The sequence below is a fragment of the Phocoena sinus genome, chromosome 2 (assembly GCF_008692025.1).
Source record: "Phocoena sinus isolate mPhoSin1 chromosome 2, mPhoSin1.pri, whole genome shotgun sequence".
Lineage (NCBI taxonomy): Eukaryota > Metazoa > Chordata > Mammalia > Artiodactyla > Phocoenidae > Phocoena > Phocoena sinus.
Window position 1 is genome coordinate 23,727,154 of NC_045764.1, and position 16,786 is coordinate 23,743,939.

The window sequence follows — 16,786 nt, forward strand, 5'->3', positions numbered from 1 at the left end:
AAGATTTAGAAACTAAATATTGTCTTAAAGATCTTCCAACGAGAGTGTAAAATTTGAACCCTGTAAAGCTTTTTCTTTTTCCTGTAGTTTCAAAAGACTCTATTCTCTGCCTGTTCTTTAGCAGTAAACAACCCCTCCCCATAGACTATTCAAACTCCTCCATTTGAATGCGAGTCTGCTCATTAATTCCACTTCAAAAGAGCGTCATTACACGCCCCCGGCTGTATACAAACTAAGTAAAGGCACATTTATATAAATCTACCATCTCTTTTCCATTATTATTGCCAAGGAATAAGCCATGTATCCTTATGCTATGACAATAAAAGATTACTTTTAATTTCATATAATTTTCATGTTCATAAAATGTTATCCTTCTTTTAATTTTTTTTCAAACATTCTTGGCTTGTGAGTCATAAAAAACAGACAGTGGGATGGACTGGCCCACGGCCATAGTTTGCTGACCCCCGATTTAGATTTAAAACAAAAAAACAGAAAACAAACAAGTTAAAAAAAAAAAACAACCCTTATCATTAACTTATATTTTATATAAAATCCTATTGCTATGTGACTTGGGCCTCTTTTTCTCTCTCTTTTTAAGTTGAAAATGTAATATATTTCACTTAAGTTATTCCTTTGCTCATTATAAGTATTTCCTCGTGTCTGACTTTGGTCAAGTGATTGACTATTCATATGATATGGGAGTTATTTACCTAAATGTCAGAAAGTTTACATGTTACATAAAGTTATACTTTCAAGGACAATTTGTCTAGAATGTCTGGGTACTATAATTTCCGTAATACTGAACATTTTGTTCCAGAGTCATAGGATCTATTTCTCACATCGTCCAATATCTTAGGTATATGAGTGATTTATCGAGAGGAAAAGAAATTACTCAACAGAATAACTGAAAGACGCTTAAGGGTAGATGAGATGAATATTATTATCAGTGCCTTTTTACAAACCTTATTTCTCTAAAGGAATAAGCAAGCCAAACTTCTGTGTGAAAGGAAAGATGAAGTAATGGTGAGTTATGAGAAAACTGGAATAAATATGAACGGGTAGGAGAAAAGTAGTTGTCCAATGATAAATAAGAACATCTTCCCTTTAGAGTAGTGAACCCAAGTACAGGATTGCCAAGGAGATGGTAGGTACAGTTATTTTGGTTGGGTCTCTTTGTTAACTAGCCCTCTGTCCTCTGATGGTTGAGGGAGAAGGATGTTACTAAAATTTCTCATCAGAATAACGCTGGGATTTTTCGTTGTATTACACTTAGAACTAACAGAAGCAGCGGCTGCATAAAATACACGCTACACACCAACTTTAAGATGGAACGAACCATGAGAATGTAAAGCAAATTTCCTGTTGTCTACTGTACCTACTAAATAAATAAGTTCATGGCTACTACTTTCATTTTTATGGCTAAAAATTGAATGAAAGTTAAATGCCTTGTAAGCCTATTTTCTACATAATATTTGATTGTTTGCAATGTAAACTAATCCATTTTCAGGTTTACTGGTAAAAAGTAAGGTTGTAAACTTGTACTTTAAGCTTGTAACATTCATTTAAATGATGTATAATATGATTTTTAGAAGAATGATTTTCAACATGATTTACAAAAAAAAAAATCAATGCTTCATTACCCTATTAGGATCATATAATAGCACTGTAGGCCTTAATTCATACCCTCAAAATGAATAAAAGAAACATAGCCAACTAATTTACTTTGAAGAAGGGTGGGTGGATGCGATGATTCCGTGAAAATTAAGAAAATAAACAGTAAACATGGGGTTTACATTTCCAGTTCTCTCTTAAAAAAAAAAAAAGAGCAGACAATTCAGACTTCAGTTACTATTATATACTGTTTCACCAAGCCTTTGGCAGTATCCTTGTTTTATATGCACAGAATAAAACCATGTGCCATCTGAGCAAGAAAAGAATTTTCATTCTTTGTCCTGGTGACAGAGAACACACACTTGAAAAGGTTTAACATTACATCCACCTGGGCATAACATGGTAGTCAGTCCATTTAATACATAGTTTCTTATTTTTCAGATAACCAGAGCCTTACAAACTATGCAGAAACAATGTCCTGTGCTAGTCTTTACAAAAGAGAAAAAGTGCCAGAAAAAAAAAACCCCAAAACACAAAGGATCCTATATGTTGAATAAAGCAATAAGCATTAACTCTGAGGAAGAAACCAATAAAAATTTGAAAATGAAGACTTTTCAAAATACAGCTTGACCCTACTATATATTCACACTGGGAAAAGGTCTATAGAATTAAATCCACTAGGAAAGAGTAGTGAAGGTTAAGTTCCATCTATTGCACTCTAAGTGGAAATGTCTGTACTTACATTTTGTCTTGGCCAGCTCCAACTCTGAGAGTCAATCTGGGGATCACTGGGCTTGGGGCTGGGACCACTGGCTCCACTTTTATCTGTTGAAGATATTACGTTAGAGTCAAATACCTTTTTTTCAACAAAAGTACCTCCTCCCTTTTCTCCTACTTCCTCATCTCCACAAACTTGATAAGCCTTTAAGTTTCAAATGTGCCTAAAATGCTAGATGTAAAGATAAACTGGGCTATTTTGTTTTCATTTCCCAACAACTGAAGGCTACCAGGCAACATGGACAACTCCATAAACTTTAAACACTAGTAAATATGGGAGTTATTTCTGCATTTTCTTAGTTTTGACTAATTTCTTGGATTTTATTGTTAGAATTTTTAAACAGAAACTGTTACCTGGGTCATTCAGTGGAACGTTTAAGTAACTGCCAGACTTAACAAAAACAGAAAAAAATGCAGTCATAGCTTCACTATAAGTTAAAATGAATCTATTAATGGGTCTTGAAAATCATTAGACTCATCTCATGTTTACAATGTCATAAAAGGAAACCAACACACTAAGTGTAATTACAGCACTGAACTGTTCTATTTTTTGGCTAGTAGAAAAATGATCTAAAATATTGTACAAGACAAAACATATTTATTTAGAAAGGATTTATGGCAAAGGCAATAACTGCTGAATAAGCTGAAGATCTCACAAATATTTGAGCTAATAATCAGAAAGGGAATACACAAATTGAGTATGGTGTTAAAGGGATTCTCCACAATTTCTGGCTTGAAGATCCTATACAGAACAATTGACATTTTGAATGAACAAAATGAACAAGAGATGTGCAGTTCAAATTATTATCTACATCAGAGTTTTCCAGCATTTTTGGTGGGATGGTTCCTTGGTGGTCCCAGGCACAGCCAGATTTTTAACATCCCTACATGCCAGTAGGACACTGCTAGTCACTTTGACAACTAGTGCAAACCACTGATTTATATATTTCAAGCTCAAGAGTTAAATCATACCAGAACAGTGCAGTGGTTCTAAAGGGGAAGGAATTTATAACATAGTGCTCAGTATATCATATAATCAATATATTGTACATTGATCAAATCTATCATTTTTTTTCATATGTGTTTACCTGCCCCCTTCTTGAATTGTTTTTTTTTTTTAAATCCCACCGTCACATCAAGATCGATGACTCCTATCATTCTCTTGAACAGTGCATGGTACGCAGGAGGTACTCAACCAATGTCTGTTGAATGAACCACTTATCCTGCAAGCACCCTCAACTCCCTTGCCTCTCGGTCATTTCACCATTCATCCAGGACCAACCTAAAATCATTCTCTAGGGCACTGAGTAATTCCAAAGAAAATATTTAAAACTGTACAAACTTCTGCCATCAAAACTCCAATTTCATCTGTGCCTTTAATACTATCTGCTTATTTGGATTCCCAGCTAAACTAGTTAAGAGCAGAAACCATGCCTGTTCTGTTTGTTGCTATTTCCCAGTGCCTATCGTAGGGTCTGACACATAAGTGCTTAAGATATATTTTAAAAATTAATCGGAAGAGATTATTTACAGCTTTTAAGACCCATCCCGTGAGTTCCTTCCTCTTTTGCCCTTCAAACCCCACAGGACAAAATACTGAGGCCACTAAGCAGAATTCCTTCAATTCCCTACAAACTTCTCTGCATTCACAATTACACTAGAGTCCATCTCCTCCAGTCTTCGAAAGACTTCCTCATTTGTAGCATCTTCAACTTCTCAGTTCCACTCATTATTTTCATCTAGCTTTCAAATGCGCTCAACTCTATCCTTTAAAAAACTTACCTCCCCTTCAACCTCTCACTGACGACCTCTCACATTTTCTAGTCTTCACTTCATCGTCTGCATTTCTCCATTTCTCCTTCATCCCTCACCCAACTCCACTCTACTTTCTGGCCCAACCACGCCACTAAACTATTCCTTCTAGACACTCAATCTTTCCGAATGTCCTGTCTGTTTCTTCACTGAGGTCTTCATCACGCTCCTTCCCTGTCCCTAGCAAAGTCCTCTCCTCTCGTCCTCCCATGCTTTCTCCACTGACCTCGTCCATGTCCATGGTTTCAATCCTAAGTTGTTGGTTTTTTTTAACTTTTTTTTTTTTTGGCCGTGCCACGTGGCTTGCGGGATCTTAGTTCCCCCACCAGGGATCGAACCCGGGCCCCCTGCAGTGACAGCACCGAGTCCTAACCACTGAACCGCTAGGGAATTCCCTCAATCCTAAGTTTTCAATATGGCATGTCTTCAAAATCTCCCTCTCTAGACCAGCACTGACTGGAACTAAGACCAAAACATAATGCTGCCCACTGAACATTTTCAGCTAAATATCCTATAAGGATTTCATCTAATTACATCTAAATCTTAACTTATCAACTCCCCCACGAAAACCTGCTCCTCTAAATGGTCTCACTTTTGGCAGATGTCTCTTTTATTTGCCCAGTTCTTAGTCCAGTGGTTTTCCTCAAGGCCTCGGGGGTCAAGGGTCACTGGGGAGGGGGCAAAGCAAGACCCATGGGAAATTTTTGTGTTCACTTTCTCCTCTATTTTTTTTGAACACAGGGTTCCATATCTAAACAAATCTGAAAACCAGTGGTCTAGCCTATTTTGTAAACTACTAAAGCTTCTACATTTTTCTCACCATTCTGTGTTATCTGTGGGAAAATAAACAAATATATCCAAAACAAACATTTATAAAACACTTAATGTTTGCCAGGCATTGTGTGTGGTTATTTTCCAGATGTTCTCATTTAGGTTCTTTAACAAACAGGTTGGGGTATGGTTTCCATTTTACAGAGAAACTGATCATACATGAAGCAACCATTTTTCCTTTCTTTCCTGTTTCTTTTTCTTTTTCTGTTTTCAGGTCACAAAAATAGCAAAACTAGGACTGAATAAAATTTTTTTTTTATTCAGAGAATGAAAAATTATATAAAGTTCCTATATTTCTTCAATTCTAAAAAATTTTAGGGTCACACACTCCTAATTGACCTGAGTACTGGGAGTAATATTCCATGTTCCTTCAACCCACAATACTATTATTGAAGCACTTAAATAACACTTTCTTAAGCTTTATTAAAAAATAAAGCTGTTTGCCCTAACTTTCAAAAAATCTTCTTCACTATTATTATGCTTCACATTGTATTTTGGTCCACTGCTATTACCACACTACACAATAATTATAACTTACCGGTATAGCACTTCACAAAGTGTGTCCCATATATATAATCCAATCTGATCTTCACAACTCTATAAGGTAGGTGTGGAAGCTATTATTACTCACATGTACTAAGGGCTCAGAAAGATTAAGTGGTTTGGCCAGTTACAAAGTTAGTAAGTAAATGATTGAAATCCAGTTCTCCTGGCACCAAATTCATCCTCTGTTCTACCACACTACTCGTGACTCTCTGCCAAACATTTCTGAGTCCTTTTTTCTGGTAATGCTGATGTCTTGCATGGAGCTATTTAGTTTCTTTGTCAATGTCTTTTATGATGAATGACATATACTTGTGAGATGTCTAGGGTACACTGTAAAATATATTTTTTTCTCTATGTTATTTACACCATGTAACAGGTGTAAACTGGACTGTTCCAGGCAAACCAGGACATATTGCAACCCTACCTAAAAATAGTTAAATACTTTAATTTCATTCTTAAAGAAGTTAAAGCAGATTTAACTTAAAGATAAAATTCAAGCAAGCATAGAAAAAGGCCAATGAGAATGCTAACAATGTAGATATAGAAAGTACAGTTTCTAAATAAAAATTTCTCACCAGACTTTTGTTTATGTTAACTTTATCTGAATGCCCACCCAAATAAAAACACAGGGATGTTTCCTACAATCAGGAAATAATTTCTCCTGTGTCCGTTCCAGCAATCAAGACACTAGATGACAATGACTTCAATTATTTACCGCCATCTTTTACTGGCATGAAACAAAAATCTGGGGGAAACAAGAGCTTGTAAGGGTTAAAATAAAAGAACAGTACTTTAGAGCGATGCTGAGAATTGGGGCACGCAGAAGAGCATTTACAGTGGATTACTAAGCTTCCCAATTCACCAAAGAGGCAAAGTCCAGTAATATAAGACTCCTTTGTAGCTAACTAAAAATACATTGTCAGTGGATTTGTCCAGTTTTATGTATAAGCAATACTTCTTTCACCTGAACTAATACTAGTAGTCATATAAGCCCCTTATTGCCATGTGCTGCATTTTTTTTGCTAATCTTCAAGGATTTAGCTTCTTTGCCACATACCTCAGGGCACCAACTGATAAAGCTCTAACTCTCCATTTTTCCGGGACACCAGCAGTGCGGCCTTGCAAAAAATGAAAATCGCTCAAGAGATTTAAAGGGAAAATTTATTTTTAAAATCCTGACTTGAAGCAAAGAGGTGGATTTTTAAAAAGCTTATCTATAAGGAATCAGTTTAAATTTAAATTCTATCTTGGAACTCTTTCATGCATTCCAGCTTTAAAGTTTATCTTCTGACAGGGACTTTCTGCAAAGGTAACGGGCAGCTTTGTCAATATAATCTGGCCAAGTTTTACTTCCTATTTTCTTAAATGTTAAACTTCTTTCATTAAAAAAAAAACAAACAAAAACCTATGTATGTGTGCTAGGTAGGGTGGCAGCAAGTTCAGCCAGCACTAGTTCAGATGTCTATCTATGCTAATACGTCAGAAAAACACCCAGAAATACTACTGGTGAAAAGCGGAATTTAAAAACCAAATATTTTAGATGCTGAACTATGACAAATGGTAACCATCCTGTTATCTTTCTTAACGATGAAGGTCTGTACATTATTTCCATTCAGAAACATAGTCTAACACTGACAGACTGTTTAAAATATTCAACAGACAGAAGACCTACGGTTGTGGTGAAGTATAACAAGAGGGATCCCGCGAGGACAATGAAACAGGACTCAGGCTTTCAGTAAGTGTTGAGTTCATTCCTCTGAAGCCTTGGGGATGGACTTCAGGAAACTTTGATAAATGCAAACATACTCACTTAAACATTAAGTTACTGGCTTCCCCTTGGAACAAATAGTTATAAGAAACAGCAGGGAATATTTCCCCCTTCTTACTGGGGTTATTTTATTTACTGAAAACCCTTCATTTCACTAGTTAATCATGAAAGCTGATGAGAAAAGGCTGGAAACGAGTCAACAGTACTTTACATAGAAAGGAAAGACGATGGAGACCTTCTGTCAAAGGCACAAACCGGGAAGACCGCTTCTCATTCTCTAAAAAACAAACTGTTTAAAGTTCAATAAAAGACTCTTTCGGGGCAGATGCTAAGGGATTTGGGGAGAGACTGGAGAAACATGAGACATTTTAATTGTTCTGATGACTGAAATCATTCAAGCTTTGAGGACCGCCACTGCCTGTCCTTTAAAATATGGCAGCTGAACGGGAGCTCACTATGGGCTGATCAGGGACTAAAGTTTTCTAAAAATCACGATGGCCCTTTACTCTAGATTGTGAGCCATTCTCATCCCCTCACCAGCTTCCATCGTGGGCCTGAGAAGCCCACGGGCTTTAACCCGACAGGCCTGGGTCGTGTCACAGCCTGTCCGCAAGTTACCCTACCTCCCTGTACAGTTTTCTCAACTGAGGAACAGGAGCCATGGTCTCACCCTCAGAGCTGTCGGCCAGGCCTGACAAGGACCAAGCGGACTCACTCATTAAATACCAAGTGTGTGCTGGTGTCATTTACCACCAGGTTAGGTCACTCAATTGCCAATGTTAGCTCAAATAAAACAAGTGATCAGGCAACAGGAGAAAAACGGGGGGCGGGGGGGGGGGCGCGGGGAGCTCCATTATAGAAGTATGAGCTTTCCATTATAAACAGATCCCAATTATCTCTGGGTTGATTATCAGCATTATTGGTTACTGTAAAGAAACTGGATTGTCAGAGTCCATGTATCTTAAATGACACAAACTAGTCTTCACTCAGTGTTTCCTATGAGAAGGCAGAAGAGAAAGCGTTTTAAGCCAAAATATTCTTAGAGCACGTATAAAAACTATTGTTCTTAAACAGAGGGAAAGCATACTTTATAATGATGCGGTCTCTTCCCGGTGTCGAATGGGAGGAGGTAGAGAGTGAAGGAAGCAGAGGGTCAGAGGTTAGGAGAGGCTGGTGAGTAACTAAGAAGTGGCAGAGCTGAGACCAAAAACCAGGTCAGTCTGACTGCCAAAGCCCAGGCTCTTCAAGGCCCAGTACTGCGCCTTTTTATCTACAGTCTGTGACGTCATCATTTTGGGGTGAAACTCTACCAGGTCTTCTCAGATCATACTCCAATAAGAGCATAAAGACATATTTCCAAGTTCGACAGATGGATTTTGGCTTGTCTTCTATACAAGGTTATATGAACCTTCAATTCCACTAACATAAATGAGACATTTTCTTATTTATTTTTTTACTGAAAATGCCACATGTAAAAAGAGCCAGGGTTTGAAATAAAGTCATGTAATACATACACTGACAAACACAAACACAAAATTATAATAAAAATTTAAACTGCTCTGAAATTTTCTATTAGGTTTATCACAGCTAAAGCTATTATGGTCAAGTTTGTGACCGTTTAACACGTTGCTCTTAGTATGTTTTCCATAAAAAGTTACTTTGGTTCTACCTGAAACAGATGAAAGACCACACTCCTAACCCTGACTGATGCATATTAACTGCCCATAAGGGGAATTAGAAGACTGCATAAATTGCCATACTCTGGATTATTACCACTACTAGAAAAACGATTTTTCCTTCTGAGGGGGCATCACTGAACCAGGTGCCATAAATTATTTCACTTAATCCATTTTTAATTTAAATGTAGGAAAGGAGAGTGGTTAAGAACATTAGTTATAGTAGCTGATGATGGCCTGGGTTGAAACTGTGGTTCCCGTTCAACCACTTATTGGGTGTGTGATCCTGGGCAAGTTTATTCATCTCTCTAAGCCTCAGATTCTTATATTAAAGTGACAGTAATTACAGTATCTACCTGATAGAGTTGTGATAAGGAACTAAACTTATATATGGTGTTTAGCATGCAGTAAATACTCAATAAATGTTAACTATTACTGTCTGCAGTTTTTTAAAAAGTGTTATTATCATATCCCACTTTAAAGATGAAATGCTGGGAAATTCCTTGGCGGTCCAGTGGTTAAGATTCCATGCTTCCTCTGCAGGGGGTGTGGGTTCGATCCCTGGTCGGGGCACATCCCGCGTGCCGCATGGTGCGGCCAAAAAGATAAAATAAAATAAAATGAAAAATAAAGATGAAATGCCTATGGATTAAAGAACTAAAACACCTGCCTCAGATCTGCCTGATTCCAAAGCCCAAGGCTCTTTCTAACTACCATGCAGATTCCCGTTTAATTAATGGGATCTTTATTGGTTCTTGTATTGATAAAAGTGGGTATGACTGGTAAAAACTTTATAGGTAGGTAAAGTAAATATGGGGAGGTTTTTCTTTTAATTAAAAAAAAATGCCCTTGCTTGCTGATCCAGGTCCGTCCAGGACAGTTGCTTCTGTGAGCTGCTGAGGAGCCGGAGGAAGGAAAACACGGCCCTCGGCCTTCTGACTGCAGACTTTTTCTTGGGGCAGCTTATATACGCCTTGTTTTGATTTACTCTTGTTGTCTTCTGTGCGTATGTAAGAAAATTCTTAGATCATATGCAACCCAATTTCACGTCTACTTTCATTTACTCATATGGCTTGATACTTGGGGGATTAAGTGGGGTTGAAAAAAGAGAAGTCCTAATGTTTAAGTTAATATCTCAATTTCTACTCCTTGTCAATGGCATCCCACAGGTTACAATAGATTTACCCTTTCCTAGCTGCGCAAAGGGCTAAAATTTAAAAGGATGCCCAGGAAGCAGACATAATTTTTCAACACTGGAACCACAGCTGACTCACCCTGTCACACACAGGTCAGTCACCAGGGTCCAATGAAGCAGCTGCCTCTATTCAGGTTTCTATGTTTTAGGGGTTGATTCAAAATGGAATAATAACACTCGCCATCCCCATCACCGCCTTCTCCACTTATTCAGCATTTACTTATGTGCCAGAAATGGTACTAAGCAGGTCTCAGATGTTATCTCATTTAATCCTCACCTAAGCCACTTGCCCAAGTTCACAGGGCTGAAAAAGTCAGGATGGGAACTCCTAACTCCAGAGACAATAACGTTTATTATTTTTAAAGCCCTAATGGCTGATTTTTGTAAGTTTTTATCTTTAAAAACTGATCCATAACCATCAAAACTGATACAAGGACTTGTATTCCTCTGTTAGGTGAAATCTGTGTGACTCATAACTGACCCTTTGCCTCTAGCCAAGATGGCCTGAGAGACATGTCCTTGCCAAAGTCAGGTAGGTGCTGAGGAAAAGCATGGGCCGCTGTTACCAGCTAACCTGATGGGCTTTACTGAAGTTCACAGTGGCCTCTGAAACACCTCTACTGACTTTCCAGGGGTGAGATGGTGATGAAAGCAACAGTACTCTGATGTGCTGAGGGCTCACTTGCCAAGTTACTAGGTACCCGATGGGTAAGCGGCTAATCGCTGCCGGGCAGGATCACCAGCCGTAAACATTTCTAAACGGGAAGTAAGTCTGTGTGTAAATGACCCGGCTCCTGCTGGCTGTGTGATCATGATCCTGGACAAGTCACTCAGGCTGTTTCTCATCCATAAAGGTTGATAATAATATCTGCTGGACCTGTGTGACGGGTGTGTCGGGGGAGACACCAAGGTATGTGGAAGTGCTTTAAAATCTTCCGGGTACCATGGAAAAATAACACAATGATAAAGTGATTTCAAAAATGGAAAAAAGAGTTGGATTTCTGTGTTTTGCTAACTTGCTGATGTTCGGTTATTAATATCAGAAGTTCCATTCTACTGCCTTATATTTTAGAATAATAGCCAAGGGAGACAGAGAAAGAAAAAAGTTAGGCAGAAAAATGTGAGAGGTTACCTAGCTTGTCAGCTAAACTAATCTTCCCAGTTAAGTCTGAAATGGAAAACACTGCAAAAGTATGGATAATGGAGCTGCTGTAGGTCAAATACAGCATATTTTATCATGTGGAAAAAATTACTAGGTATGATTTTGTAGCCACCCTCAAAGAGCAATGCTCCCAGAGGGCAGGGAAAGGCTACCTGAGGATCTGTACGTATGGCACCACTTAGACACTTTTTAAGAAAGTTTAAAATAAATTTCTCCATCAACAAGTCAACCACTATAACCCAAAGAACTGTGGAGAGAGAGAAAAGCTATAAAAGCAGAGGTCGCATCTTGTGACCATAGGATCGAGGTCCTGGTTGCTACAAAGTGCACGATGAACATCAGTTTCTTTGGCTATATTCTACGGAAGCCTGATTTACTTACATGGGAAAATACTTAGAATTAGTTTCTACCCACCAACCAGACTGCCAGATGAGCTAGATACTCAGAGACATGTCCTAATCTTACTAAAGCAGAAAAGAGGGACTTCCCTGGTGGTGCAGTGGTTAAGAATCCGCCTGCCAATGTAGGAGACACAGGTTCGATCCCTGGTCCGGGAAGATCCCACATGCCGTGGAGCAACTAAGCCTGTGCGCCACAACTACTAAGCCTGTGCTCTAGAGCCTGCGAGCCACAACTCCTGAACCCACGTGCCACAACTACTGAAGCCCGCACGCCTAGAGCCCCTGCTCTGTAACAAGAGAAACCACTGCAATGAGAAGCCCGCGCACCGCAACGAAGAGTAGCCCCCGCTCGCCGCCAACTAGAGAAAGCCCGCACGCAGCCACAAACAAAATAAATAAATAAAATTTTAAAAATATCCTGTTAAAAAAAAGAAAGCAGGGCTTCACTGGTGGCGCAGTGGTTGTGAGTCCGCCTGCTGATGCAGGGGACACGGGTTCGTGCCCCGGTCCGGGAAGATCCCACATGCTGCGGAGCGGGTGGGCCCGTGAGCCATGGCCGCTGAGCCTGCGCGTCCGGAGCCTGTGCTCCGCAGCGGGAGAGGCCACAAAAGTGAGAGGCCCGCGTATCGCAAAAGAGAAAAAAAAAAAGAAAGGCAGAAAATAGAAGGATAAGAGATGCTACAGGAAGTAGAAGACAGGCATAACCTTAAGTACTTGCAAAAATGGCTCACCAAACAAAACTGAGTCAGTGAGGAAGGACTCCATGGGCCTTGCTGTCCTCTTAGGACAGCGCCACGGTTTTACCTGCTCTTAGAAAACTGGGTGCTGCCTTTCCCGGGTATCTAATATTTGGGTACAAATTAGTATGCTGCAGACTTGATAATTACAAAAATATTATTCACTGTTGAAGATTACAGATCTTTTCAAACTGCCAGAGATTAGTGTGGTTAACACAGAGCTGATGGTCTGTGATTAGATTGCTCTTAGGCTATGAATTTTTAACATTTTCCAGTGTATGGGGAGGGGGGTTGATGACAAGTTTATGGGTTTGAGAATTAAAATTAAATTTTGTAAACGCATTACAGACGTGTTTCCAGTTAAGCTGTGGGCGATTTACATCCGAAAAAGACAATTGCTGGCTTTGTTTACCTGCGCTTTCAATAGAACTTGGATGAGACAGAGCCCCCAAGGATAAAGTGCTTACTTTTTCATGCTTGTGTCTCTCCTTCTCTTTCTCCCTCTTCTCTCTCTCTCGCTTCTCCTTCTCCCTCTCCTTCTCCTTCTTCTCCTTCTCCTTCTCTCTCTCTTTCTTTTTCTTCTTCTCCTTTTTGTCCCTTTTCCTTTCCTTCTCCTTGGGCTTCTCTTTCTCTTCGAACAGCTTCTCGGGAAGCATGGGTGTCAAGGAGGGCAGCATGGCCGGGATCCTCACGGCCGCCGCGGGGCTGAACAGGGGCAGCGCCATGTCCTTGGAGGGCAGGACCAGGGGGACTGGGGCAGCCTTCAGCTTCTCTTCTCGGCCTTTCTCTTTAGTTTTCTCTTTGTCCCGCTTCTCTTTATCCTTTTTGCCCTTTTCTCTATCTTTCTTCTTGTCTTTGTGCTTCTCCTTTTCCCTTCTCACCATTCCATCTTTCAGTCTTGCTTTTGGATCCACATCTTCAAACTCTTTTATCTTAAACTTGTAGGGATCTGCGTCTTCGTCTTTGAGAAAGTCCTTCCAGGGATACTTGGCTTCCTTGCTGGTCTCCTTCCCTTTCTCCTTCTCTTTGCTTCTCTCCTTGCTTTTGTCCCTGTCCCTCTCCTTATCTCTCTGCTTCTCTTTCTTTTTCATCTTCGTCTTCATTTCCTTTTTCAGCTTCTTTTTGACGTCCGTGGAGGCCGGCGCTTTGGGTTTCTCCTCGTATACCTTGTGCAGTGGCTCAGGGGTGGGAGGAGAGACTGAAGGGGAAGAGATGTAAGGGAAGCTGGGGGGCACGCTGGGAGGGGTCCCCATCTTGGCTTTCCGGACCACCTCGTCGATGGATGCGTCCATTGTCCAGGAATTGTCAGAACTTGAAGCTCCGCCTGAAAGAGGGAGAGGGGTGGACCCGGACTTGGGGAAGTTGCTGGAGGAAGTGGTAGCTTTTGGGGTAGCACATTCTGAACCTGAAATCCTCTTAGGGCTGGTAAAAATGTCTCCTTCTGACTCGGACCCAGAAGAAAACTCGAAAGGGTCTGGCTCCCGTTCGGCACAAGCCCGTGCAATCACAGCGTCAATAGAGTCGTCGATGGTCTTATCAGTCACGACGGCCTTTTTCGGCTGATTCTCATGGTTCAGTTTCCCAGCATCGGGGGCTGTTTGTATTTGTTTCACCTGAATGGTCTCTTTACTAATTTTTTCACTTATTGTAGCTGAAAGAGTCCTGTTAGGGGTGTCGGGCCTGATGGGTACTTGGGGAATGTGAGTGATGACCTTGGGACTCTTGGGGCTTTTGGGGCTCTTCGAACGTCCAGGAGACTTCTTTTCTTTGGATATGATTTTTGGAGACCGAATAGGACTTCCGACCATTGCTGGTGATGGAGTCATTTTGGGTGATTTAGTCTTCTGCCCTGGAGAACTGGTTTTAGTCTTTGTTTTAGGTGTAAATGACCTTGCTTCCAACGGTTTTGCAGTTGGCAGCTGTGATTTTGCCACTGGAGCTAACATTGGTGGCTCTGGTGACGGAGGAGCTAGGTCTGCGCTGTCCTGGACATGGACGGGGGACAGCATCGGTGGGATCTTCTGGGGGTTTATTGAGCTGAGTGGCTCTCGAGCCTCCAGTAACACCACGTCCAGGGCGTCCCCTTTAGTGCTTAGCAGGCGTGGCCGCTTCATCGTGGGCATTTCTTCAGCTTCCGGACTGTCCAGCGGTCTCTTACCCAAGAAGTTCTCATCATTGATAATTTCCTCCTCTTCCAGTTCATCATCTTCTTCCAAGGGAACCTGCATGGCTTCTGCTGATGTGCCCCCATCGGTGGGCACCTGCTCTTCTTCTTCTTCTGGTGAAGGAAGAAAAATGAAGTATTAGAATATACATATATATAAAACCTAAGAAATGAAAACAATGCTTCAAACATGATTTCTAAGAAAGAAAGGAAATTATTGACAGCTGTTAGAGAGTAAAGTGGTAGTTTCTAGAACCTTCCAAACTTGCATGCTGTCGTGCTTTGAAGAGTGGCAACCAGTGACAGGAGATATACAAACCGTTTTCCTTTCTAGTGGTGTGGCTCTAAATGCAGGATCTGGAGTTTGCTAAGGATTTCCTGTTTGCCCTCTGCTTCCTTAATTAATTCTTTTCCTAACTTGACTAAATACTGCCTTTCTGTTTTCTGCCTCCTCTTACGTACACGTAGACACACACACACACACACACACACCCCTACCTCTAAAAACCAAGAGATGGGGGACTTCCCCAGTGGTCTAGTGGTATAGAATCCACCTTCCAATGCAGGGGATGCAGGTTCGATCCCTGGTCAGGGAACTAAGATCCCACACGCCGCACAGCAACTAAGCCCACGCGCCACTATTACTGAGCTCGCATGTCTCAATGAGAGAGCCTGCATGACGCAAACTACAGAGCCCATGCGCGCTGGAGCTCACACGTCTCAACTAGAGAGAGAAAACCCTCACGCCACAACCAGAGAGATGCCCGGGTGCTGCAACAAGAGACCACACACCGTAATGAAAGATCCTGCATGCCTCAACGAAGATCCCATGTACCGCAAGACCTGATGACGCAGCCAAAATAAATAAGGAAAATAAATAAATAAAAAAATAAAATAAATATTAAAAAAATCAAGAGATGGGTTATTATATGACTACTTTCCTCAGAAATGACAGAAAAGAATACTTTTTAAAAGAACCTTCATAACATATTTTAATTCTTGGAGTTTGGAAAATGTAAATCTCCAACCTGGACACAATTCATACGCTATTTATGTCTTCTGTTCTGCTGGCTTGAGGACAGCCACTTTGAGAAGCAGTGTGGTGACATGAAGGAAACATTGGCTGGGTGTTTCAGCAGGCGTTCAGGCATCACAAAGCAACAGGCCTAAGGCAATCTCTTAACCTCCTTGAGGCTGTCTTCTGACCTCTCAAAAGGGGCTAACGTTACTTGTCCTACCCACTTGACTGAGTTGCTGTGGGGTCAGATTATTTCTCTCCACACATATTAACTAAGCATCTACCATACGTAATGCACAATGGTAAAGGCTGAAAGAGCTACAGAATAAGTCAGAAATAAACCACGACCTGAAAGAGCTTACAGTTCAGCAGGAGTCGCCGTGTAAGTGTCTAGCACATAGAAAGTGATTAGTACCGTAAGAGAGATAAAGTGCCACAGCAGTTCAAAGAAGAAACAGAATACCTCAATGTCAAATGTCAAAGATCTGGGACACACTTGACTACTCAGGTAGCATTTTGGATACTTGGAGATTGATAATGGTGAAGTACAGGATGTAGGAACAGATGACACAGAGATGGAGGGGTGCACATAGGAAGTTGTATAAGAACCAGGGAATAATTTGTCTGGAAGGTAGGGTGCAAGATGGGAAATAGGAGAAAGTAAGTTTAGCAAGCTTACATCCAGATCCTAGAAGTTTTGAATTCCAGGAAAACAAACATGATCTTTATTCTAGTGGTAGTTTAGACCTTGTAAAGATTTTTAGACAAGGGAGAAAAATGACTGGAGTGTATGTTAGCAAAATTACTCTGGCAGGAACATATATGATGGATGGGAGGTAATGGATACTAATAGAGAGGTGACAGGTTAGGGGTTATGAAATGATGTAGGGAAGTGACAAGAAAGGTCTGAACTAGAAGAGCAGTGACGCGCAAGAGGTAGATGATATTCTGAAGAGAGAATGAACAGAATCTGATAAGTGATTAGGTATAAGAGTGGAGGAAGGATTCAAACAGGTTTAAGGCTTTCAGCCCTGGTGAGTGAGAAATGCAGTCATTCATACAAACAGGAAGTAAAGAAACAGAGAAGG

At 40.6% G+C, this 16,786-nt stretch overlaps 1 protein-coding gene across 1 annotated transcript in view; it reads right to left on the reverse strand.

Annotated features, from left to right (window-relative positions):
* The window catches only part of TAF3 (TATA-box binding protein associated factor 3), a 152,259-nt gene that overhangs the window by 23,579 nt on the left and 111,894 nt on the right, over positions 1–16,786 (reverse strand). Inside the window, exons 3-4 of the mRNA XM_032624231.1 lie at positions 12,984–14,794; positions 2,354–2,436 (exon numbers count right to left, since the gene is read on the reverse strand). Of these exons, the coding sequence (XP_032480122.1) occupies positions 2,354–2,436; positions 12,984–14,794 (1,894 nt within the window). The remainder of the gene's footprint in view (positions 1–2,353; positions 2,437–12,983; positions 14,795–16,786) is intronic.